This window comes from Macaca mulatta, chromosome 20 (assembly GCF_049350105.2).
Source record: "Macaca mulatta isolate MMU2019108-1 chromosome 20, T2T-MMU8v2.0, whole genome shotgun sequence".
In the NCBI taxonomy this organism is placed as follows: Eukaryota; Metazoa; Chordata; class Mammalia; order Primates; family Cercopithecidae; genus Macaca; species Macaca mulatta.
Window position 1 is genome coordinate 1908407 of NC_133425.1, and position 23162 is coordinate 1931568.

Consider the following 23162-nt stretch of genomic DNA (forward strand, 5'->3'; position numbering starts at 1 on the left):
TGCCTTTAAGGAATGGGAGGTCCTCTGCCTTCCGTGTAGTCACTGTTGTTTCCATTCTACCACATTGGCATCCAGCCTCTACCCCTTTGTTGCAAGAAAGAATAAATCTGATAAGAGGCACAGGAGAATCCCGAGACCTGGGACGCCCAGGGCAGATACGCCATCCTACACTGTGGCCTGGTGACCTAAAAACAACTCAGACACAGATTTTTACAATTTTTTTAATATATATTTTTATAAACAGGTCACGTGATAAAATAGCACAAGAAACACTTACCAAATATAAGGTTATATCTTCCGCATATACAGGAGAATGAGGTCGTTATGTACAATAAGAAAATGATTTTAGGGGTTGGTTGGTTTTGTTTTCCTCTCTCCCCTTAATTTTTCCTCCTACAGTCGTTGGAAATATCACAGCTTCAGTTGCATTAATACTTTGGGCAAATGGACAGCTGCCCCTCCCCACTAGGGGTTGTGGGGAGGAGGGGCTGGAGAAACTGGCTCCTGACCACTCAGCCCTGGAGCTTCCTGGGGCTGGAAAATCTTTGGGCTGTTGATCTGTTTCTGATTCAACAGCATCTCTCTCTCTCTTTCTCTCTCTCTCTCTCACTCTTTCTCTCTCACTCTCTGGCTCTCTGGAAACTGGTTACTCTCTTCCAACCAGATAGGGAGTGTCCCAAGATTGGGTGTGGGCACTGTATCTCCTGGGGCTCAAGGTTGGGGTGGGAAGGGGCCCCCAGCCCCCTCCTCAGCGACGGCTGAGGTTTGCCAGCATCCCCCAGGACCTCCAAATGTCTCGGGCCGACAGAGCACGGTCAGAGTCCATTTGGGCAGGCAGAAGTTTGGGAAGCTGGGGAGGGGTGAAGTGGCGGGGAGGCCAGAAAGGAGCCCTCCCTCCTTGGGGTGTCTAGGGTGTGCTGGCCACTGGAAGATTGGAGTCGCTGACCCAGTGCTGACCCTGACCCTTGGCTGGGTCCACTCTGCAGACTCCACCTGAGGAGATCGCCCAGGGTGAAGCTCGGTGCCCAGGCCTGAACTGAGCCCGGCTGGGTGCAGGAGCTGAGGTGTGGGGTTGGCCCAGGCCTCTCCCCAGGCCTGAGGGTGGCTCCAGCTCAGAGGCTTGCAAGGTGCCTGTGCCACCCCTGGGTTGAGGCCGACCGGAGTCAGCTGGGATAATGTTAATGACTCCAAGTGATCGCCAGCCCTTCTGCCCTCTCCCTGCCCAATTCTGTCTCAGCCTGGCCAGGAACCAAGGCTGGGTTAGGGGGCCGACAGGGGGCTGCCCCACACAGCGGCAAGGAGGAAGGGAGGCCGCGTGGGTCAGACTGGATAGGTGAGGAGGTGCGGGTGGGGCTTGGGCTCTCGGCGGCGGGCCATGGCTTTGGCGGTGGCCTGTTTCCCCTGACACCCCTCGGAGGGCTCCAGGCATGGTGCGGTGGAAGATGCAGGAAGCCCATAGGGCTCTTCCGGGCCCCTGTGTCCTGGGGGACCCAGCCCCCTCAATTCCCCTGGGCCCTGCCCGGGATGGGGGGACAGTGGGGAGACAGAGCGGGTGTGGCGGGGAAGGCGGTAAGGACAGTCTGGAGAGCTCAAAGCGCCCCCCAAGGACCGAGCCCCGCCCCCTAAGCGGGCGGGCGAGCGAGTGATGGCGGCGGCTGTGGCTGTGGCGTGGCGGAGGGCGGCGTGCAGTGCGGGCACGAGGGGCATGCACAAAGTCCCCGAGTGTGCGTGCGTGCGTGGGGCGGACCCACCCGCCGCCCCCCTGCCCGGGGCGGGGTCGGGAGGGCGGAGGGGCCGAAGGCCGGGGCGGGGCTTTCCCTCGGTTCGCCCCGCCTCCCGCGCTAGGCCGGGGGCGCGGGGACTCCCCCGAGCGCAAGGCGGGAAGAGGGGGCTCGGCGGCGCCCCGCGCCCCCGCCCAGGTCATGGCCGGGTTCCCGCGACCAGGGCGGGGGCCCCGCGCTACTCAATAACGAGGCAGCGGGGCAGGTGCTGCGAGAAGTACTTGAAGAGCTCGGGGGTGGCCCCGGGGCAGTTGGTCAGTTCCAGCTCCTCCAGCTCCTGCAGCTGCACCAAGCCCGACAGCCCGGTGGTGGTGAGCAGCGGGCAGCCTGCGGCGGGGTTAGAGGGCGGCTCAGTGCGCAAGACCCAGGGCTTGGGCGGGGAAGGCGGGGACGGCGGGGTCATAGGGCGGCTCAGTGCCCGCGTGTCCCTCCTCCTCCGCCTCGGACCCGGGACGGTGTGTCCGCGCCGGGCGTGAGTTTGCACAAGGACCGGGCAGGCTGGGCGGGCGGACTAGGTGGGGGTGGGTGGTCACTGCTCAGCGTTAGAGTAGAAACGGGGGTCTCACCTGCCAGAGACAGGAGGCGCAAACTCCCCAGGGCCAGGAGGTGCTTCAGCCCGAAGTCCTGCACCTGTCGGTCGTGGAGGAGCGACTTAATGATTTCCGCTCGCACCGAGGCGGAGGGCACCCTGGGGTCCATGGAGGGCTAGGCGGGTTCAAGCCCGGGGTTCCTCAGTCATCCCGGAGCCGGGAGGCAGCTGGGAAGTGCTGGTGGGGGCCGCCGGGGACCCCTGGGTTCCGCTTAGGTCGGCTGCTGGATAGGGAGGGGCCCCAGACTCTCCCAGGATCTGAGTGGGTCCAGGAGCTCTCCCCGCGCCCCCACCTCCCCGCCGATTCCCCAATCCCTGGGTGTTTGAGAGCCGGTACCTGGCAGCACCATCGCAGGTAGAGGCTGCGGAGGGACGACATGGTGGACAGATAGCTGAGGCCAGTGTCCGTGATGCGTACACACCTGTGGTTGCACCAGAGGGGACCCCCTCCTTCAAATCACCTGGCCCGGGCCCTCCCTCGTCTTCCTGGGAGTGCCCCTGGCGTGAATCCCTTCCTGCCCCACCTGGAGCAGCCACAGGCCCCTCCTCGATCCCACCCACCGGGAAGGACAAGGGTCCAGCCAACCCGTGCTACGGTTCTGCCCGGTCCCCAGGCGCTCTGCCTCCGAGGGCTCTGCCCGCCGCGCCACAGCCTCCGCCCCGCCAGAAGCCCTCCCCCTGCCCCGCCTCTCCCCGTGCAGCCCGGCCCGCCGCGGCCCCGCTCCGCCCCGCCCCCCGCCCTGTGCTGCCCCGCCCGGCGCGGCCCCGGGCGCGCACCTGTCGAGCACGAGCTCCTCCAGGCGGTGCAGGTCGCAAGCCACGTACTCCAGCGCCATGTCGGTGATGCGTGGGCACCATGAGAGGTCAAGGCTGCGCAGCTTGCGCAGGTTCTCGGCCACGAGCTCCACGCCGTCGTCGGTGACCTTGGAGCAGCCCGAGAGGCTGAGCGCGGTGAGGTTGGGCAGGCTGTGCACCACGTTGACCACGCCGTGGTTGGTGATCTCCCAGCAGGAGAGTAGGCGCAGCGTGTGCGTGCTGTGGCCCTGGCGCGCCGTGAAGTAGGCCAGCGCCGTGTCCGTCACATGGTAGGCCTGCAGGCTCAGCTCCGCCAGGTTGGGCAGCAGCTGCGAGATGGCCGCGATGGCGTCGTCGGCCACGTTGATGCAGTCACTCACGCTCAGCGAGGTGATGCGCGCGCTCAGGCTGGACCACAGCCCGGCCTCCGTGAAGTCGTTGCAGCCCGACAGCTCCAGACGCACCACGCCCTGCATCTGTTCAAGCATAACCTGCAGGCGGGCGGGCGCCGGGTCAGCGGGGTGCCCGGCCTGGGCTCCCCGCCCCCAGCTCAGTGCGTTCCTGCCGGCAGCTAGCGCCAGAGGATTGCAGGAGACAGGGTGGAGCTCGCAGGGAGGAAGCAGTGGTCCTGGGTAGGGTGTAAACATGCAGGGAGCTGAACCCTGAAAACACTTGGCAGTGTGTGAGGAGGTGGGGCATCGGGACAAGAGCCCAGGGCCTGGCAGAGCAGGTGCCAGGGGCGTTGGCACCAATGTTACAATTAAACTACAGGCCCAGCTGCCAGGCGGCTCCTCTGACCTCTGTTCCTGGGAGATCCTTTCCCAGCTGTCCCTCAGCTTCCCCCAGCATCCTCCCCCCCCTGCGTTTATTTTATTTATTTATGCATTCATTTTGAGATAGTCTTACACTGTTGCCCAGGTTCCAGGCTGGAGTGCAGCGGCATGATCTCAGCTCACTGCACCCTCGGCCTCCCGGGTTCAAGCAATTCTCCTGCCTCAGTGTCCTCCCAAGTAGCTGGGACTACAGGTGCCCGCCACCAGGCCTGGCTAATTTTTGCATTTTAAATAGAAACAGAGTTTCACCATGTTGACCAGGCTGGGCTCGAACTCCTGACCTCCTGACCTCAAGTAAGCGGCCTGCCTTGGCCTCCCATAGTGCTGGGATGACAGGCGTGAGCCACCGGGCCTGGGCCCTGCATTTAATTGACTGCTCTGCTGCTGCCATCTTGAATATCTTGATTGTCTTTGAGCAAGGGACCCACATTTTCCCTTTGCATGAGGTTCCCCGGTAGTCAGTCCTGCTTTCCCCCACCCCAAAGCCACCATCCTCTCCAGCCCGTTGCTGCTGCCCAGCCCTGTCCCCCTCACCCCAGCCTGGGCGCACACCCCCCCACCCCAAAGCCACCATCCTCTCCAGCCACCACAGGGTTGCTGCTGCCCAGCCCTGCCTCCCAGCCCTGTCCCCCTCACCCCAGCCTGGGCACATGGCCCCAACCCCAAAGCCACCATCCTCTCCGGCCCCCACAGGGTTGCTGCTGCCCGGCCCTGCCCCCAGCCCTGTCCCCCTGCAGCCTGGCGCACACCTCGAGGCCTGCGTCCGTGATGGTGGAGCGCTTGAGGCTCATGGCTTTGACACCCTTCTTGGAGAGCGCATAGTTGTCAATGAACTCACAGATGTCCAGGTCAGAGACGCCAACCAGGCAGAAGCCCTCGAAGCCTCTTGCAGCGAAGCCCTGCAGGTTCACGAACTCCTTCTCGCCACCAGGCAGCACATTGTAGAGCTCCTTGGCGTGCAGCACCGGCGTGAGGCCTGCCCAGAACTTGGGCTGGTAAAGCACGCGCCGCCAGGCCTTGCACACCTGGGCCAGCACACACTTCTCGCAGGCCGAGAAATACCAGAAGAGCCCATTGAGGATCTTCTCGTCCGTGGCCAGCGGCGGCCGCTCCGCTGGGGGCCCAGGTGCCAAGGCTGAGGCTGGTCCACCTGCCAGGGGGCACGGGCCCCCAGCCAGGGCAGCCCGGGGCAGTGGAGCAGCCAGGCTGGGTGGTGGGAGGGTGGGTGGGGGTGGTGGCTGGCAGGGACGGTTCTTGGTGGCTGGCGTGCCCTTGGTGATGCTGGCCGCACCCAGGCCGTTGGGCTGGCCTGGCAGCTTCACCAGACCATTTCGAGGCAAGCATGGAGGCTTGGGGTCGCCGTCGATGCCCGGGCTCGACATCTTCCTGGCACGCTCTGTGGATGAGGGCCAGGAGGGAGACTGAGTCTATTGCTGAGTCTGGAAGGCTGGGGTTGGGGGCAGGTGCAGTGGGGCTCCTTCCCTCCCTGGGCGTCCCCACAGTGCTCCAGAATCACCAGACAGAGAGGATGGGAGTGCCTGCCTCTCCCTCCCTGTGAGCGGCAACAGGAAACTGACCATGGCCACTCGCGGCACTCACTGGGCACCTGCAGTACGCACTGAGCTCAACCTTCATTGCCCATTACCCATGGACACCTTCTTTTTATTTTTTGAAACAGAGTTTCACTCTTGTTGCCTGGAATGCAGACTGGAGTGCAGAGAGGTGATCTTGGCTCGCTGCAACCCCTCCGCCTCCCAGGTTCAAGTGATTCTCCTGCCTCAGCCGCCTGAGTAGCTGGGACTACAGGCGCCTGCCACCACCCCTGGCTAATTTTGTATTTTTGGTAGAGACAGGGTTTCTCCATGTTGGTCAGGCTGGTTTCAAACTCATGACCTCAAGTGATCCACCTACCTCGGCCTCTCAAAATCCTGGGATTACGGTCATGAGCCGCCGCTTCTAACCAGACACCTTTTTGTCTGCCCAGTGAGGCCAAGAAACGCCACCACTTTTTGGCACTTAGGTACCATGATGCCCATTTTACAGAGAAGAAAATGGAGGTGGACCTGGTGAGGTCAGGACTGCCCTCTTCACCTCTTCTGCTGTGCTGTCCACTGTCAGTACCCACCGGGCCCACCCCTCTGGGCAGGCTTGGGGAACTGAAGGGAAGGGTCTGGAATGGACTCTGGCCCCTCCCCTGCAGGGTGACTGCGCAGCTCTCAGGAGGTGCTCTGGTGTTGGCTCTGTAGCCAACCTCCATGTGCACAGGAGCTTCCCTGGCTCAGAATCTACCCAAGGAGCTGGGTGCACTGGCTGATGCCTGTAATCCACTTCGGGAGGCCGAGGCGGGTGGATTACAAGGTCAGGAGTTTGAGACCAGCCTGGCCAACATGGTGAAACCCCGTCTCTACTAAAAATACAAAAATGAGCCAGGCTTGGTGGCAGGCTCCTGTAGTCCAGCTACTTGGGAGTCTGAGGCTGGAGAATCACTTGAACCCTGGAGGCGGAGGTTGCAGTGAGGTGAGATCATGCCACTGCACTCCAGCCTGGGCAACAGAGTTAGACTTTGTCTCAAAAAAAGAAAAAAAAGAATCAATGCAAAGAAAGGGTAGGCATCTTCCCAGGGTTTGCCATGGCGCCAGCATGATTAGCCCTGGACACAAGCTGTCACTTTAACCTCCCCAATGGGGACGATGCTGTGATAACCGTACCCACTGCACAGATGAGAAAACTGAGGCCAAGGCCGGGCAAACTGCCTGCCTGAGGTCATGGCCAGATAAGTGGTGAAGCCAATGTTCGGGCAGAGCTGGCTGCGGACGGCCATGTGGAGGGTATCTTCAGGCCAGTGACATCCACCCACAGGGTGGGGTGGGACCAGTCCTGGGCACCCTCCGCAGGCCTCCAGTCTGTGAGTGGGGTGGCAGGGGGCACTGGGCACAGCCACGGAGCGAAGGAGAGGTGGGACCCTCACGGTGCTACCATCTGCTCCGCAGTTCGGATCTCCTGCCGCCCCCACCCCAACATCCGGGGAGGAGGTTAGAGCCCCTGGAGTCACACGCCCTGGACTTGAAATGGGCCCCACCCTGGCTCTGTAGTCTTGGCAAGCCACTTCCCTTCTCTGAGCCTCAATTTCCTCACCTTCAAGCCTGGGGAGGTGACGGTACCTACTGCCTTGGGGCATTGCAATGTGAATGAGCTCAGTGCATGGCTCATAGCAAGGGCTGGGAGAGTGACGTCTGAGCCCCGCGGCCACACTCCAGGGCAAAGCCAGATGCATCTTTCCGGGTCTTAGGTGACCCCAGGACTAAGCCTGGAGCCTCATGCAGGTCCTGCCTCCCTGCCGCAAAATCTCAGAGGAGGGGCCAAAGCCACTCCCAGCCCACCCTGCCCCCTCCTGCCACGGCCTCGCTGGGAGGTCTCTTGGAGCCACCAAGGGGGTGTCCGAGAGTCTCTCAGAAGATTCCAAGGCTTGGGGTGGGCCCTGGAATCCTCTCAGGAAGAGGACAGCTCACATCTTTTTCACCGAGTGTCTCTTCTGGGTCTACAGGGCCTGGTCAGCTCCACCACAGAGAGTGGTGGGGTCTGGGATGGCACTGCAACCCCAAGGCCGGCAGCCCGTTCCCCATAATCTGGTCAGGGCGGAGGGGAGGGAGGGAGGCAGTGGGAGGTCCTGCCCTGCTCTTCCCAGCACCAGGCCCCCGCACTGGCTTCCAAGCCCCAGACAGGGCCAGCCTTGCCACCGGCCCACATCTGGGGAGGGGTGCAGACCGGGGCCAGGACCAGGGGTCTCACCAGAACATGTGGCCCTTGTGGCTGAGAACCCAGCTTTGGGTTTAAAGTCCTTCCTGCCCTGATGGCAGGAGCCCCAGCCCCACCCTCTGTACCATCTCCCTTTCCCCAAAGTGGGGCCAGGCCCTCCACAGAGGAGGTACCCACAGCCGGTGACCCCCGTCATGTGTTCATGATAAGGCTCAGCCTCCCAGAGGCTGATGACATCACAACATTTGCAAGGGCCCACCGGGGTCACACATGTTCCGACCTCACGGCCGCCCTTAGGGGTGGGGGTGTTGCTACCTCAGGTTTCGGGTAAAGAACACGAGGCTCTGAGGAGTAATTTGCCCCCGGTGTCCGGGGAGGCCTGGCGCGGGGCTGCCTTGGTTCCCTACCAGAGCTGGGGAGAGGGGACATCGCAGGATGCCTGTGCCTGAGGGGGCAGCACCAGGCCCACGCCCGCCCCGACTCCAGAGCGGGAGACAGCACCAGCCTAAATATGCTCCGTGCCCCCAGATCCGGGAGCGCGGACTTCACCGCCAGGGACGCCTGGGCCTCCGCAGACCCCGCCGGTCGGCGCGTCACCCGCGCCAGCACCATGGACAGCGGCCGCCCCAGCCGCGCGCTCAGGGCCAGGCCCAGGCCGGCCTCACAGCGGACAGCGGCAGGGTCGGGGCAGCCCCGCAATCCCCGCTCAGCAGGGAGGGGCCCCGGGGGCGGGCAGTGGGGGAGAAGCCGAGAACGATCTGGAGGAGGCGGCGGGGGCGGTGCCAGGGTAGGAATAATCCCGGAGCAGTGCCGATTTAGGTTGAAAACGCTCCCAGTCATGGGCCCGCACGTGGAGCGCCGGGGCTGGGGGGGCCTGGGGGAGGCATTCGCAGGGCTCCTTTCCCGCCCCGCTAGGCAGCTCACGTTTCCTGGCGCCCACAGTCCTGTCCCCACCTCCAGGCCTCAGGGTCGAGATGGAGAAATCAAGCCACACTTTGAGAGCCCACAGGAGGGAGGGGACAGGTTGAGGAGCGGCTGTCCGGGTATGGGTCCGGGCCTGGCTGTCCTCATCCACACCCACACCGCAGCCACAAGACGTTTCTCTGCCTGGGGTCAGCCCTCGACCCATGTGCTTGGTGGCAGCTGCGTCCCTGCACAGGCGGCCCCGCTGCCCCCCAATCTCGTGTCCATGTTCCTGCCGGCCCCCGCTGCTCCTCACACTCCCAGCTAGACTGACTCAGCCCGAGAATCTCCCACCCTGTAGCTCAAAAATGCAAACAGCCACACACTGGCCCAGGCATGGGCGCTGTGGGAGAAAGCTGAGCTCCCAGTGGAGACTGGGGTCTTTCCGCTGGTTAAGTGAGAAGTCCCTGGGGGCTCAGACAAGGCCCCTCTGCCTGGCCCTGGCCCCACCCTCCCAGCCAGACGGTCATCAAGGAGCAGGTTCCCATGGCTCCTAGAGCCCCCTTTCCTGCTGGTGACTGTGAGAGCCCTCATTCCACCCAAAGGGGCTCGGACGACCTGCGTGGGCTGCTAGGGATTACCTCTCCCTTTAGGGACAAGCACCCCAGGTGCTAATACGGGGAAGAGACCTGCTAAAAAGGCGGCCATGCCTGCACCATCCTCAGCCTCAGTCCTGGGGTGCTGGCTCAGCTTGAAGTGGAAGTCTATCGAGGCTCCTGGGCTCACCCCAGGGGAGAGGTTACCCTACCTCAGCTGTCTTGTCCTCAGCAGCCTGAGCCTGGCCTGGGAGCTGCTGGGGAGAGGTGACCGTGGCCTCTATGTCCTCCCCAGGGGATGCAGTGTGAAGCGGGTGGCCAGAGTGAGCCTAGAGAGCACAGTGGGGCCCGGGTGCTCCTGGGAGGACCCCGCACCTAAGGCGTCCAGGCTGACAATTCCCAGATGGTCATGCTGGGGCCCCACAAGAGCTGCCTCTTCTGCGAAGCAAGTCACTGAGCCCTGAGACCTCAGCTCCTGCCCCTTCCCAGCCCTGATGCCACAGCCCAGTCATGCCATTCCCCCTCCCCTGCCCCTCTGCTTGGGCAAACACCGTTCCCCCTGCTTGCCTGGCAGGGTTTCCCTGCCTTAGCCCTGCAAGCTCTTCTCCTCCATCCCTCAGCTCCTGGTGTGAGGTGGCCCCTGCCTCCTGCTCCGGGACCCCCAGCTCTTGAGAAAGCGCCTCCAGGGTCTCACAATCCCATGGGTTATCATCACCGTCCATCTGGTGCCTCTCCTCCTGGCCTGAGGACTCTTGAGGACGGACGGCACCAATGTGCATGGCCTCTGCATGTTCGCGGAATGAATGAATGAGGAATTCGGCCCCACTAGCTCAGTCATGCAGAAAGGGGTGCAGCTGCCAGGGCCCCCGGAGGGCTGATGGAGGATTGCTCAAATTTAGGAGGAGGCCAGTCAGTGGGGAAGGCATAGCTAGGAAAATTAATCCGGATTGTGCCAGGGCCAGTGTCCATGGGGAAAGTGGCCTCTGGGGTTGGGATTAGGTTGGTACCTGAGTCACTGAGAGGGCTCCCAGGACCCCGGGGCTGGGGTGGGCCTTGGAATAAACAGAGCCTTCAGATGAGGGGAGCCCATCTCCTTTTCAGCTGGCTCCCTCCTCAGGAGCTGCAGGGCTGAGGAAGCGGCTGCCTGTCCTCCACCATCTGGCCCAAGCCAAGAGAGGGAAGGGGGTTCTCCTGCCCCGCTCTCTCCGGCACCACACGCACCCCTCCTCCGACTAACCAGAGCCCTTCGTTCACACACTGCCTAACCAGGACTGGGGAAACAGAGCTTGCAAAGGGATTTTCCAGAAGTTACATAGAGCTACGATTGGCTCCAAGAGCCCGGGGGCTGGCTGATTCCCTGTACCTGGGTCCCGGCCAGGTGCACCTCACAGGGTCCTCGCTCTGCCCTGTTCTGCCTCATGGGGTCTCGATGCCTTCCTGCTGGGCCCTGGGCTGGTGGTCTCTCCAAGCACTGCCCTCATCCTGCAGGGTCCCTGCCACAGCGCTGAGTTCCTTGTAGAGGCTGCACACTGCGTGCCCACCCCTGGGACATCCTTTTGGATGCATGCCTGGGAAACCTCCTCACCCCTCAGCGCCCCCAGTTTGAAGGTCTCTTCCCCCACCTCTGGTGTCCCCATCTCTGTGAGCATCAGACCAGGGCACAGCCTAACCAAATACTCGGCCCTCACAGAACCTCAGGGACCATCGAGGCCTGCCCACGGAGGGCCTTGGAGTTGCGCAGGGCCCTGGTGGCCAGAAAAACGCACATCGGGCTCCATCTGCAGCGGCAGCCCCAGAGACTGGGGTGACAGCTGGGGTGGCTGGGGATTGGGGACAGGGTGCGGGCTGACACATTCCGTGGCAGCCCCGTGACGCAGGCACACCCGTGTCCCTGCCACTTGGCACGTGGCACAGCGGCAGAGCTCCTCTCCCGCCCCCAGCTTGAGATGCTTCTGGGGGTGCACCAGGGGCTCTGGGGAGGGGCACCATGGCCCAGCAGGCACGTGGCCTCGAGAGAGACCCGTGTTGCTGCCCCAGCAGACTAAGGACCCATGGTCAAGCCCAGGGCAGCTCAGCCTTGCAGGCTGGACACCCTGGGGAATGGGTGCTGGGATCCAGGCCTCATCTCAGCCCCTGCTCGGGAGAGCGTGAGCACCCCCAGAGGTGAGGCCTGGGCCCCTAGTGCCTGAGGCCCGAACCCACACACTGCAGCTGGTTTGGCCGTTGGCTCCTCCTGCACCACTGGTGGGGAAGGCTTGGGTCACCTGCTCACCCACCGAGCTCCCTTCACTGCCACCCAGTCATGGGAGGCACAGCAGTGGGTGCCCACATGCAAGGAGATGGGGTCTTTGGGTGGCTGAGCAGTGCCACCGGGGTGGGACATCCCTAACCCCCCGGCAACACAGGGCTTCCTGGGTCCACGTCTGGCTGGTTCAAGGGCCCCGTTCCTCCCACCCACAAAGCCGTCTCTGTCCTTCTCATTGGTGGGAGTCTGACTGGTTCAGCTGCCCTGGAAGTGGGTGTGAGCTGGAGGCGGTGAGTCCATCGATGAAGGGGCTGAACTCATGGGTCTGGCCCCAGGTGAGGGGCAGTTGGGGGGGCAGGGGGCAGGGAGTGGGACAAGTGAGTCCTAGGGTCGCCCCACACAGCCGTGTTTGCAGCTGGGCCTTGAATTTCCCTCCCCTCCAGGCGGCTCCAGGTCCAGCCCTGTGTCCATCTCTGGCCAGGCCAGCCAGGTTCCTCCAGGCCTCTGCCCTGGCCTGGGAGATGGAAAATCCCTCAGTCTCCTGGCCTCACCCAAACCTTCTGCTCCAAGGCTGCTGTCCAGCACCACGCCGGAGGGGGTGGGCTGGGAGAGGGCCCTGTGTCCAGCTGCGCACCAGGGAGGCCTGAGCTGCCCCTGGCCATTGGGCCCTCGGATGCATGGGTGTGGGGGAAGGGCCTGAAGGAAGAGGCAGGTGAGGTGGCCTCCGCCATCTGCTCCTCCTGCGGAGGGCAGGCTGCCCGAGCAGAGCCTGGAGCCTGGGAAGGGCCTGGAGTGGCCGCTGGGCCGTGGGTTCCTGAGGCGGCCACCGCAGCCCTCTCTCCTTCTGGGGTGATGGGTGGGGAAACCTCTCCACCCACCTAATCCCCAGGAGGACACGGGACCCCTCCCCAGCAGGTTTCCCTTCTGAGGCCCTCCAACCTTGGCCAAGGCCCGGTCCCGCCTCCAGAACCAGGAAAGTGCCAGCCTCCCCCCACCCGCCTCCTCCCGCGGGCGGCAGCTCAGTGCAGGCCTCGGGTCCAGAAGCAGCCCGGGGAGGGCCGGCCCGCAGGCGGCACAGCCACGCGCCCCCCCTGCAGTTTAACGGCCCCTGGCCTGTCACTTAGGTCCGAGGGCGCCCTCTGAGCCCACCAGGCGGGGTGGGGGCCGGGGGCCTACAATTCCTCCTTTCGGTGGCCCAGGCGGCACCGATCCTCAGCCCCGGCCGAGTGGCCGGTGGGGAGCGGGCCTCTTCCAGGCCAGGGGCCGGGTCGCGGGGCTGCAGGAAGGCCAGGCGGAGACGGAGGCCCAGCGGCCGCGGGGGAGGTGGGGAAGGGGCTGCCGTTACGTAAGCCCTTACCCGGAGGCGGCGGCGCGGCCCCCACCCCCACCCCGCCCCCTCCTCATTGTGGCCGCCGCGGAGGTGCGGCCTGGCCCCCTCCCCGCCCCGCAGCCCGGCCGCACGCGCACCTTACCTCGGCCCGGGCTCCTGGCTCATGCCACGCTGTCTGCCGGGCGACCTCCCGTCATGGGGAGCCCGGCATGGGCGTCGGCGCGCGCGGGGGCCGCCGGGGTGCTGGACTGGCCGGCAGGGCCCGGCCGCGCCCTGCGCCCCGCGCCCCGCGTCCCGGCCTGGCCGGGCCCCCTCGGCCGCGCACGGAAAGGAGCTCCCCGGTGGGAGAGGATCGGCCGCCCCAAGCCTCCCACCGGGGAGGCTGAGGCTGTGCCCAGATAAATAAGGCCGCTTTGCAGGGAACCAGGCGGGCGCCTCCTCCTCCCCTCGCCCTCCCCGCGCTCCTCCGCGGCCGCCGCCGGCGCCGCGCGCGGCCCCCGCCCGGCCCCAAACGCCGCGCCCTGGCGCGCTCCCGGCGTGGGGAGCCAATCCGGGTTCGCGAGCCCAGGCGGGGGCGCCGATAATGCCGAGCCCCGCCCCCGCCCCGCCCCGGCCCCCGCGCGCGGCGCGCTCCCGGCACGGCGTCCACAAGCACGCGGCAGGCCCGGCACGCGCCCCCGCCCCCCTCGCCGCGGGCACCCGCACAATAACAAACCCGGGCGCGCGGCGGGCGGGCGGGGAGGGCGCGGGAGGCGGAAGGGAGGGCGCGGGAGGCGGAAGGGAGGGCGAGGGGAGGCGGGAGACCGGGCGCCGGCGGGTGGCCCAGGGGTCCGGGGTCCTATGGGAACGGGGGCGGCACCGCGCGTCCCTGCCCTTGGCCACCACCTGGGGAGGCGAGGAAGGTGAGACCCGGCCCAGAGGAGACAGGGTGGTCAGACCCCCATCTCTGGACCCTCCCGCCCAGCCGGCGGCCAGGGCCCTTCACAGCCCTCACACCCCCCAGTGCACCTGCTGCGTGCCCGGCCAGAAGCGCCTCATTGGAGACCCTGGCACACCCGCAGAGCGCGAAAACAAGTGACTGCACAGATCATTTCAGATAGTGACAGTGAAAGCATCCGAGGGCTTGCGGTGGTGACTTCTGACGGGGGCGGGGGCGTCCTGAGGGTGCCCCACTGGAGCTGAGACCCCCACGGTGCGAGGGAGGGATGGCTCGGGAATGGGTGTGCAAAGATCCGAGCAGCCTGGCAAGTTCCCTCGGGAATAAACTGGAGGCTGGAGGCGGCGGCCGCTGCAGCCCAGGCAGGGGTGGGGCGTGCTGGGTAAGGTGGAGGACTCGGTGGGAACCGCTGGAGACCCAGACGCCCCAGCAGACTCAAGGCAGGAGAACGGAGGCCAATGGCGCCCCATCCTGGGGGTCTCCTGGGAGCAGGGTCGGGGGAGGGAGCAGGTGTGGGGAGAGCAGAGGGGGTCTGCATCGGGGAAGAGCTGCAGGGCTGAATGGGGCTCCTGAGAGGATCTGAACAGGAGTGAAACCAGCTGCTGTTCCCAGCGTCCTGATGGGAAGCCCGACCGGAGGGGCTGGTGTGAGACCTGGGGGCAGCGGGAAGGAGGGTCAGACTGACGGCATCCTGGCTGGGTCCCAGGGTGGGGCTGGTTCTGTGCGTGCTGTGGGGTGCCACTGGGTCTACCTGGGGTGAGCGCAGCTCTTCTGCGTAAGTCTTGCCCCGTACCTGGGTACTGACCAAAGAAGGTGCCCAGAGTGGGGCAGACAGGACGAACCCCGTGAAGACCGTTGGGGCAACAGGGGAGGGTCCGTCCAACCTATCCAGGAGTCTCCAGTGTGTGGGTCTGGCAGGCTGGCCTTCCGGCAGCAACTTCCACCCGGCTGAGAGCAGGCGTGGACCGCTCCTGGTAGGAAGGTTTCACCTCATGCTTGGGGCTCTCACCCCACAGCAGGTGCCAGGGTCTCAGGCAGAGAACAAGCTGTGCTTGTGTTGAGTCCCAGCTGGGGCTGGGGCTGGACACACCCCAACTGCATAGGGTGAGTGTGGGGGTCAGGCATTTGGGTCATGCAACCCTGGTGAGGCCCAAGAAGCCAGCCCTACCTTTGCGGAATCTAAGCGGGAGAGAATGCGTGAAAGATCATCGCAGAAAGGGTGACCGTGCTCCTTCAAAGCTGTGAACCCACCTACCCTCAACCTCTGTCACCAGCCATGACCCACGTACCCTCAACCTCTGTCACCAGCCGTGACCCACCTACCCTCCACCTGTGTCACCAGCCGTGACCCACCTACCCTCCACCTCTGTCACCAGCCATGACCCACGTACCCTCCACCTGTCACCAGCCATGACCCACGTACCCTCAACCTCTGTCACCAGCCATGACCCACCTACCCTCCACCTGTGTCACCAGCCGTGACCCACGTACCCTCCACCTGTGTCACCAGCCGTGACCCACCTACCCTCCACCTGTGTCACCAGCCGTGACCCACCTACCCTCCACCTGTGTCACCAGCCGTGACCCACCTACCCTCCACCTCTGTCACCAGCCGTGACCCACCTACCCTCCACCTGTGTCACCAGCCGTGACCCACGTACCCTCCACCTCTGTCACCAGCCGTGACCCACCTACCCTCCACCTGTCACCCCACCTGTGCCAGGCAACTTTGTCTGTCTCCACCATGGTTGGTGGCAGCTGCTTCCCCATTGGTCTCTCCATCCCTCTCCCATCTGCTGTTCTCCCCAGGATGCAGTGGGGTCATTTTGCCGTGGAGACACGGTCCTGTTCTTCCCAGGGCCCTGTCCATTCTTGCTGTGGTCTGCACAGCCCTGAGGGCCTGGCACGGCTGGCCCACAGCCTCGCTCTATACCTGGCCCCTTGAGGATGAAGCTTCAGCCACACTGGCCTTCCTCTGGGTCCAGGAGGGTGCCCATCCTTCACCTGGAGCACCCCTCACTGGGAGCACCCCTCCCTTCACCTGGAGCATCCCTCACCTGGGGCACCCCTCCCCTCACCTGGAGCACCCCCTCCGTTCACCTGGAGCACCCCCTCCCTTCACCTGGAGCACCCCTCACCTGGGGCACCCCTCACCTGGAGCACCCCTCCCTTCACCTGGAGCACCCCCTCCCTTCACCTGGAGCACCCCTCACCTGGAGCACCCCTCCCTTCACCTGGAGCATCCCTCACCGGGAGCACCCCTCCCTTCACCTGGAGCACCCCTGCAGCGCCCCTCCCCTAGAGCACCCCTTCCTGGAACATGTCCTCATGCGGAGCACCCTTACCTTAGAGCACCCTTCACCTGGAGCACTCCTCTCCTGGCACCTTGCCTGGAGCACTCCCTTGCCACCTGCACCTGGGTGACTACTTGCCTCTCAGACCTTGGCTAATGTGTTCTCCCCTAGGAGCCCTCCCTCAGGTGGACAGGGCCACAGACCCGTGTCCTCACCTCCCCAGCACCAAGGACCTTTTTTCTCAGCCTGTGTCTGCCTGTTGTCTGATGGTGCATTTGATGGGCTGTTGGCTGACTGTGCCCGCTGAGGACCAGCGTGGGGCCTTCTTCCTCACCACCCTGTCCCTGGGCACTGAGCCTCCAGCTCAGTACATCACGGATGCATGGCAAATGTGGCGAATGAGAGAGAAAGCGATGCACCAGCAGCATGAAAGGTGACTGGCACCAGCAGTTTGGATCCCCTCCCGTGGTGGGAGGACCATTGTAGAGGATACCTTTGGAGAACAGCTCACACCCCAGAGGGAAGTGGCTTGAACAAAGAGGGCTGCTCAGCAGACTCATCCCCCACCAGGGTCTCCTCTGGGGGATGTGGATCCTGCTCAGGCCCGCACCCCTCCATTGGTCCTGGGGACTGATATGTGCCTGGGCTCCAGAGGGCACCTGGAGCACCCCGCACCTGGAACACCCCTCACCTGGAGAAGCCTCATCCAGAGCACTCCATTCCTGGAGCACCCTCAGGTGGAGCACCCTCACCTAGAGAGCCCCTCACCTTGAGGACCCTCTCACCTAGAGAGTCCCTCACCTTGAGGACCCTCTCACCTACAGAGCTCCTCTCCTGCAGAACCCCTACCGGGAGCATGCTTCACCTGGGCCACCCCTGGCCTTGATGCCTGAGCACTGAGCTGTCTCCCATCTGGGTGGCTGGGAGGGCACTCTGGAGCCATGGGGTGAGGACCAGAGGCTGTGGCACATTTTGCCCTGAGACTTTGGAGGACTGCGAGGGGACCCACATTGACTTCAGCTCTGCACCTGTGGTGAGACCCCCACACTGGAAGGCAGAGTGATTGCTCCAGGGGTCACATGGTCATGCCACCCCCACCCGCTGCTCCTGCCCCCTGCCCAGAGCACAGCCCGAGAGCACCTGGGACCATCCATGTGAGGCCATGGGCTGTAGGTGTGTTTGGCCATCCTGGCCCCTCCACAGTCAGAATGGGCACCCATAGGCATGAGAACCTCACTCAGGGGGGTGACCTGAGTGCCATGGACGGTGGGATTTCTCTGATGCCCTCCAGCTCTGCTCCCTGCCTGGCCTGCCCCCATCAAGGCTGAGGATGACTCAGGGCCCAGCCATCACCATAGCAACATGCGTCGCCTAGCAATGGCGGTCTCCCAGCAACGGTTGTCTCCTAGCAATGGGATATTTTCCTGGGCCCTGGCTGGAGCCCGGTGGTTATTTTTAGCCCCGCAGCAAATCAGTCGGCAGCTGCATTTTCGGCTCCTTGAAGAGCTGCAAGGTGTGGAGGGGGGTGGGTCTCTTGGCAAAGGGAGGAAAGCATGCCCAAGATAGGAACCTTGCTGCCGTGGGCCCGGAGGTGCAGGCCTGTGGGTGGGCGAGGCCGGATCCTGCCTGTGCAGTGGGGCTGGTGGCTGGTGGAGGGGAGCCAGGGTTGTGCAGGCTGCCTGGGTGAGTTGGCAGCTAGGACTATGTCCTTGGGGGGCCCCCAAGTACCCTGAGCCTCGTAGGTCAGCTGGGTGGAGGGGACGCAGGCCAGTGCTCACAGTTGCGCTATCAGAGCGTGTTTCTGGGTGGCCCAGGGTCTGCCAAGCTCTTGGTACCCACTGCCCCTCAGTCATGGCAGCCATCTTCACTGTCCCAGACCTGGGACACCGAGGGAGGGGGCAGCAGGGGGGCCAGCAGAGCAGCACATTTGGCCAATCCCATGCAGGGCTCAGCTGGGGACACAGGAGAGGCTGGCCTCAGGTCAGCCCACACCTCTCTCCTCGCTCTGCTCCCAGTGAACGGAGATGCAGGCGGGCGTCTTGGCCTGCGATCTGACCCTTCTCTCTATGCTTCCTCCCCATTTCCTGGGGGACTCTGTTCACTGGTGCATCCAAACTCCCCAACTCCCTCAGGGCCGGTGGGCTGGGTGGGGCCGGCCTTACCCGCCTCCTCTTTGCAGTGGGTCAAAGGCTCTGAGGCAGTTGGAGCTTCCAGCAAACAAGGAGCCCCCAGGGCTCACCCTTTGTGGTTCCTGGTTTACTCGAAATTCCATCTGCCTCAGGGCCTTTGCCCCTCTGCTCCCCAGGGTTGAGGCTCCCTTCCTGTCCCCTTCCATCAACTGCCCTCGCCCTTGGTGTTGCTCCCCCAGGGCCCCAGCCAGTCCAGCTCCTGCCCTGGCTGTGACAGCTCCTGTTCTGTGCCCGGCACTGTGGTTTCCCGTCGAGTCACTCTGTGGAGCAGCCACCTGTCCACAGCCGCCTCCCTGCCGGACATGGGGCTGCCTGTGCCAGGCACTGCTCGGGCCTAGCTCATGGCAAATGCAGCATTGGTGTCCTCCACCGACCAGGACCTGTGTCTAGTGGGGAGAACGCAATGGCCAAAGGCGGGAACCGTGTGGCAGTGACCAGGGTCTCGACCGCCCCCACCTCAGCACCCCCTCAGGCTGCAGCTCCAAGGACCCTCTGGGCAAGCCAGGAACAGAAACTAAGTCTCAGGCTTCGGGACAAGCTGTGAGGCTGGCCGCCCCGCTTTGGGCTGAGGGGCCTTGTGATACAGTGTCTGTGTTTGGCCACGGCCAGGCCGACCCCCAGGCAGGGGAGATGATTGTCCCAGCCTCTGCACGCTCCAGGGGCGGCCTCACGCGCCAGGCCCAAGCTTCCTGAAGCAGAACCTGAGGGAAGTTCTTCCTTTTGTCTGACTTGAGTACATCTTGCTGCTGTCGTTCTTGTTCTGACCTGGGTGGAAATGGAGAGAGGCCCCTTCTGGGGTTTCAGGGCACTGGAGGGTCTGGGGCTTGGGGCACTTCAGGAGGCCCCCAAACAGCACAGACAGCCGGGATGTCACCTGAGCTTGGGGATGGCTTCCAGGCTCTCCTCCGCCCGGCCACTCCCCACTTTGTGGGTATTTACTGAACGCCTGCACCGTGGCATGTCGGGTCCTGTACCCATAGCAACTGAGGCCAGACTCGGCCTTCCAGGCCCCTCCTGTAGGCAGCAGAGCACCCACTGATGCCAGGTGCTTTCCTGGGTGGGGCCAGGGGCTGTGAGGAGAAGGGTGTGTGTCCAGGGCTTCTCCTGTGGGTGGCTGCATTGGCACTGGACCCCTGGAGATGAGGCTGGGGAGGAGGCAGGGACGCCGGGGTTGAGGCATCAACTCGGGGTCAGGCATGTGCCCTTCCAGACCAGGTAACCCCAGGAACCCCTCCCTCCAACCACAGACACTGGTCCCTCTCTGGGGGAGGCCTGGAGGGAGGTCCAGGGCCCAGGCTGTCAGGAGGGTGTCTGGGGCTGACCCTCACGCTGCCACCAGAGGGCGCCTGGAGCCCACCGTGCTGACCCGGGGACCGCCAAGCGGCAGCGGCCGGGAGGACAGGATGGCTGCAGCCGCCGACCCGCTTGCCTCTCCCGACCCCTGAGTAGAGGCAGCAGCCCATCCGTGTGCCTCTCCCCACCTCTGCCAGCACCTCATGTGCCCAGCCCCAGGCAGAGTCTACTCTTTTACCTTTAAGATTTTTATTTTTAGTTTATTCATTTATTTATTTATTATTTATTTTGGGATGGAGTTTCGCTCTGTAGCCCAAGCTGGAGTGCAGTGGTGCGATCCCGGCTCACTGCAAGCTCTGCCTCCCGGGTTTCATGTCATTCTCCTGTCTCAGCCTTCTGAGCAGCTGGTACTACAGGCGCCCGCCACCATGCCCAGCTAATTTTTTTTATTTTTAATAGAGATGGGGTTTCACTGTGTTAGCCAGGATGCTCTCCATCTCCTGACCACAATTGTGCTCCACCCGCCTCGGCCTCCCAAAGTGCTGGGATTACAGGCGTGAGCCACCACGCCCGGCCTATTTTTATTTTTATTTTTTTTTGTTTTTGTTTTTGTTTTTGTTTTGGGAGGGGGGATGGAGTCTCGCTCTGTCACCCAGACTGGAGTGCAGAGGCGCGATCTCGGCTCACTGCAAGCTCCGCCTCCTGGGTTCACGCCATTCTCCTGCCACAGCCTCCCAAGTAGCTGGGACTACTGGCGCTCGCCAGCACACCCGGCTAATTTTTTGTATTTTTAGTAGAGACGGGGTTTCACCGTGTTAGCCAGGGTGGTCTCGATCTTCTGACCTCGTGATCCTCCCGCCTCGGCCTCCCAAAGTGCTAGGATTACAGGCGTGAGCCACTGCGCCCAGCCTTTTATTTTTATTTATTTATTTTTTTGAGGCGGAGTTTCACTCTTGTTGCCCAGGCTGGAGTTGCAATGGCACGATCTCAGCTTACCGCAACCTCCGCCTCTCAGGTTCAAGCAATTCTTCTGCCTCAGGCTCCCTAGTAGCTGGGATTATAGGCGTGAACCACCACGCCCAGCTAATTTTGTATTTTTAGTAGAGACGGGGTTTCTCGCGGCCGGGCGCGGTGGCTCAAGCCTGTAATCCCAGCACTTTGGGAGGCCGAGACGGGCGGATCACGAGGTCAGGAGATCGAGACCATCCTGGCTAACACGGTGAAACCCCGTCTCTACTAAAAAATACAAAAAACTAGCCGGGCGAGGTGGCGGGCGCCTGTAGTCCCAGCTACTTGGGAGGCTGAGGCAGGAGAATGGCGTAAACCCAGGAGGCGGAGCTTGCAGTGAGCTGAGATCCGGCCACTGCACTCCAGCCCAGGCGACAGAGCGAGACTCCGTCTCAAAAAAAAAAAAAAAAAAAAAAGAGACGGGGTTTCTCCATGTTGGTCAGGCTGGTCTCGAACTCCCAACCTCAGGTGATCCACCCGCCTGGCCTCCCAAAGTGCTGGGATTACAGGCGTGAGCCACCGTGCCCGGCCTATTTTTAATTTTTATTGAGACAGGGTCTCACTCTGTCGCCCAGGATGGAGTGCAGTGGTGCAATCACAGCTCACTGCAGCCTCACCCTCCTGGGCTTAAGCAATCCTCCCACCACAGCCTCCCAAAGTGCTGGGACTACAGGCATGAGCTGCTGCACCCAGCTAATTTTTGTATTTTTAGTGGAGTTGAGTTTTCACCATGTGGGCCAGGCTGGTCTTGAACTCCTGACCTCAAGCGATCGTCCTGCCTCAGCCTCCCAAAGTGCTGAGATTACAGGCATGAGCTGCCACACCCAGCCTTAATTTTTATGTAATTAATTATTTTTTTGGAGACGGATTCTCGCTTTGTCACCCAGGCTGAGTGCAGTGGCGTGATCTCAGCTCACTGCAACCTCCACCTCCCAGGTTCAAGCGATTCTCCTACCTCAGCCTCATGAGTAGCTGGGACTACAGGCTTGCACCACCACCCTCAGCTAACTTTTGTATTTTTAGTAGAGATGGGGTTTCACCATGTTGGCCAGGCTGGTCTTGATCTCCTGACCTTGTGATCCGCCTGCCTTGGCCTCCCAAAGTGCTGAGATTACAGGTGTGAGCCGCTGTGCCTTGCCAATTTTTGTTTTTAATCGTAAGATATACATCATAACATCTACCATTTTACCCATTTTAAAGTGTGTAGTTCGGTACTGTGGAGTACATTTACGTCGCTGTGTAATCAGGCTCCAGAGTTCTGTCCCCACTCAGCCCCAACCCCTCATTCCCCTCCCCAGCCCCTGCTCCACTTTCTGTCCTCGTGACCGTGGCTACTGTAAGGTGACTCACAGAAGTGGAATCCAACAGGGTTTGTCCTTTTGTCTCTGGCTTATTTTGCTCAGCATATAAGCCTCCAGGCTCATCCAGGCTGTAGCGGGTGTCAAAGGGCCAGAATTTCATTCCTTTTTATGGCTTAATAATGAACCCACCGCCAGGGGGCGCGGTGGCTCACCCCTGTAATCCCAATACTTTGGGAAGCCAAGGCGGGCGGATCACCTGAGTTCGGGAGTTCAAGACCAGCCTGACCAACATGGAGACACCTCCTCTCTAATAAAAATACAAAATTAGCCAGACGTGGTGGCACATACCTGTAATCCCAGCTACTCGGGAGGCTGAGGTAGGAGAATCGCTGGAACCCAGGAGGGGAGTTTGCAGTGAGCCAAGATTGCGCCATTGCACTCCAGCCTCGGCAAAGACCAAAACTCTATCTCAAAAAAAAAAAAAAAACACAAAAAATAAAAAAATAGACCCACTGCACTTGCTTGTCCACTCAGCTGCTGACAGGCATTTGGGTGGCCTTCACCTTTTGGGGATTATGATGGCAACTTCTGACCTGCACCTCGCCCAGAGAAAGCGGCTGGCCGAGCCCAGTAGGCGCCTGCAGGGGTGCCCATGGCTGCTCCATTCACGCCCCTCCAGGAGCCCCGTCTGGCCCGGGGTCAGTCCTCCGGCAACCATGGGGTGCTGCTAGGTCTGAGGAAAGGCGCCTAACCCTGTGGGCTGCGCGCTTCACAGCAAGACCCCCTCCTGCAGACAGCCTTACCAAAACCCGAGGCCTGGCCCAGCTCCAAAGCGCAGCCCCGAGGCCAGGCCCTCCCCAGCTCTGGAGTCATGACCCCTCTCCTCTGGGGCACCACCTGCCTCTGGGAGGGGTCAGCAGGACCGGGCCGGGTTGGGAGGGATGTGGCCAACAGGCTCAGGTCCCAGTGTTAGGAAGAACCAGGCCCGGCCGCCCGATCAGGAGGCAAGGCGGAGCCACCAGGTGGGCCACCATCCCTGCCCCTGAGGTTTCAGTGGACATCAAAACCCTGGCTCCATCTAGGGCTCCAGGACACCGATCTGGACGGCGCAGGGGGCGAGGCCAGGGTGAAGGCGCGGCGAAGGGGCGACGCACAGCATGGGCTGGGCAAGGAGCCTCCCTCCCGCGCCGAGGACCCCCACAATCCCCGAGGTGCTGGGACCGTGGGACCGTCCTCCCGCGGCGCCGGGGCTCCGGCCCCGCCCCCGCTCCGCCTCTCCCTCGCTATTGGCGGAAAGTTCCGGGCCGCGCCG

General features: G+C 63.0%; 1 protein-coding gene and 1 pseudogene across 1 annotated transcript; one reads left to right on the forward strand and one right to left on the reverse strand.

The window, feature by feature from the left end:
* Window positions 1–207: 207 nt before the first annotated feature.
* FBXL16 (F-box and leucine rich repeat protein 16) lies at window positions 208–13266 on the reverse strand. The gene is made up of 6 exons (XM_015125227.3): window positions 12971–13266; window positions 4748–5394; window positions 3148–3656; window positions 2708–2792; window positions 2348–2411; window positions 208–2108 (listed from the first exon to the last, which is right to left on the reverse strand). The coding sequence occupies exons 2-6, from the start codon at window positions 5378–5380 to the stop codon at window positions 1960–1962; spliced, it is 1440 nt and encodes a 479-aa protein (XP_014980713.1). The 5' UTR covers window positions 5381–5394; window positions 12971–13266; the 3' UTR covers window positions 208–1959.
* A 2185-nt stretch (window positions 13267–15451) lies between these two features.
* On the forward strand, window positions 15452–16359 carry LOC144338334 (uncharacterized; annotated as a pseudogene).
* The last annotated feature ends 6803 nt before the right edge of the window (window positions 16360–23162 follow it).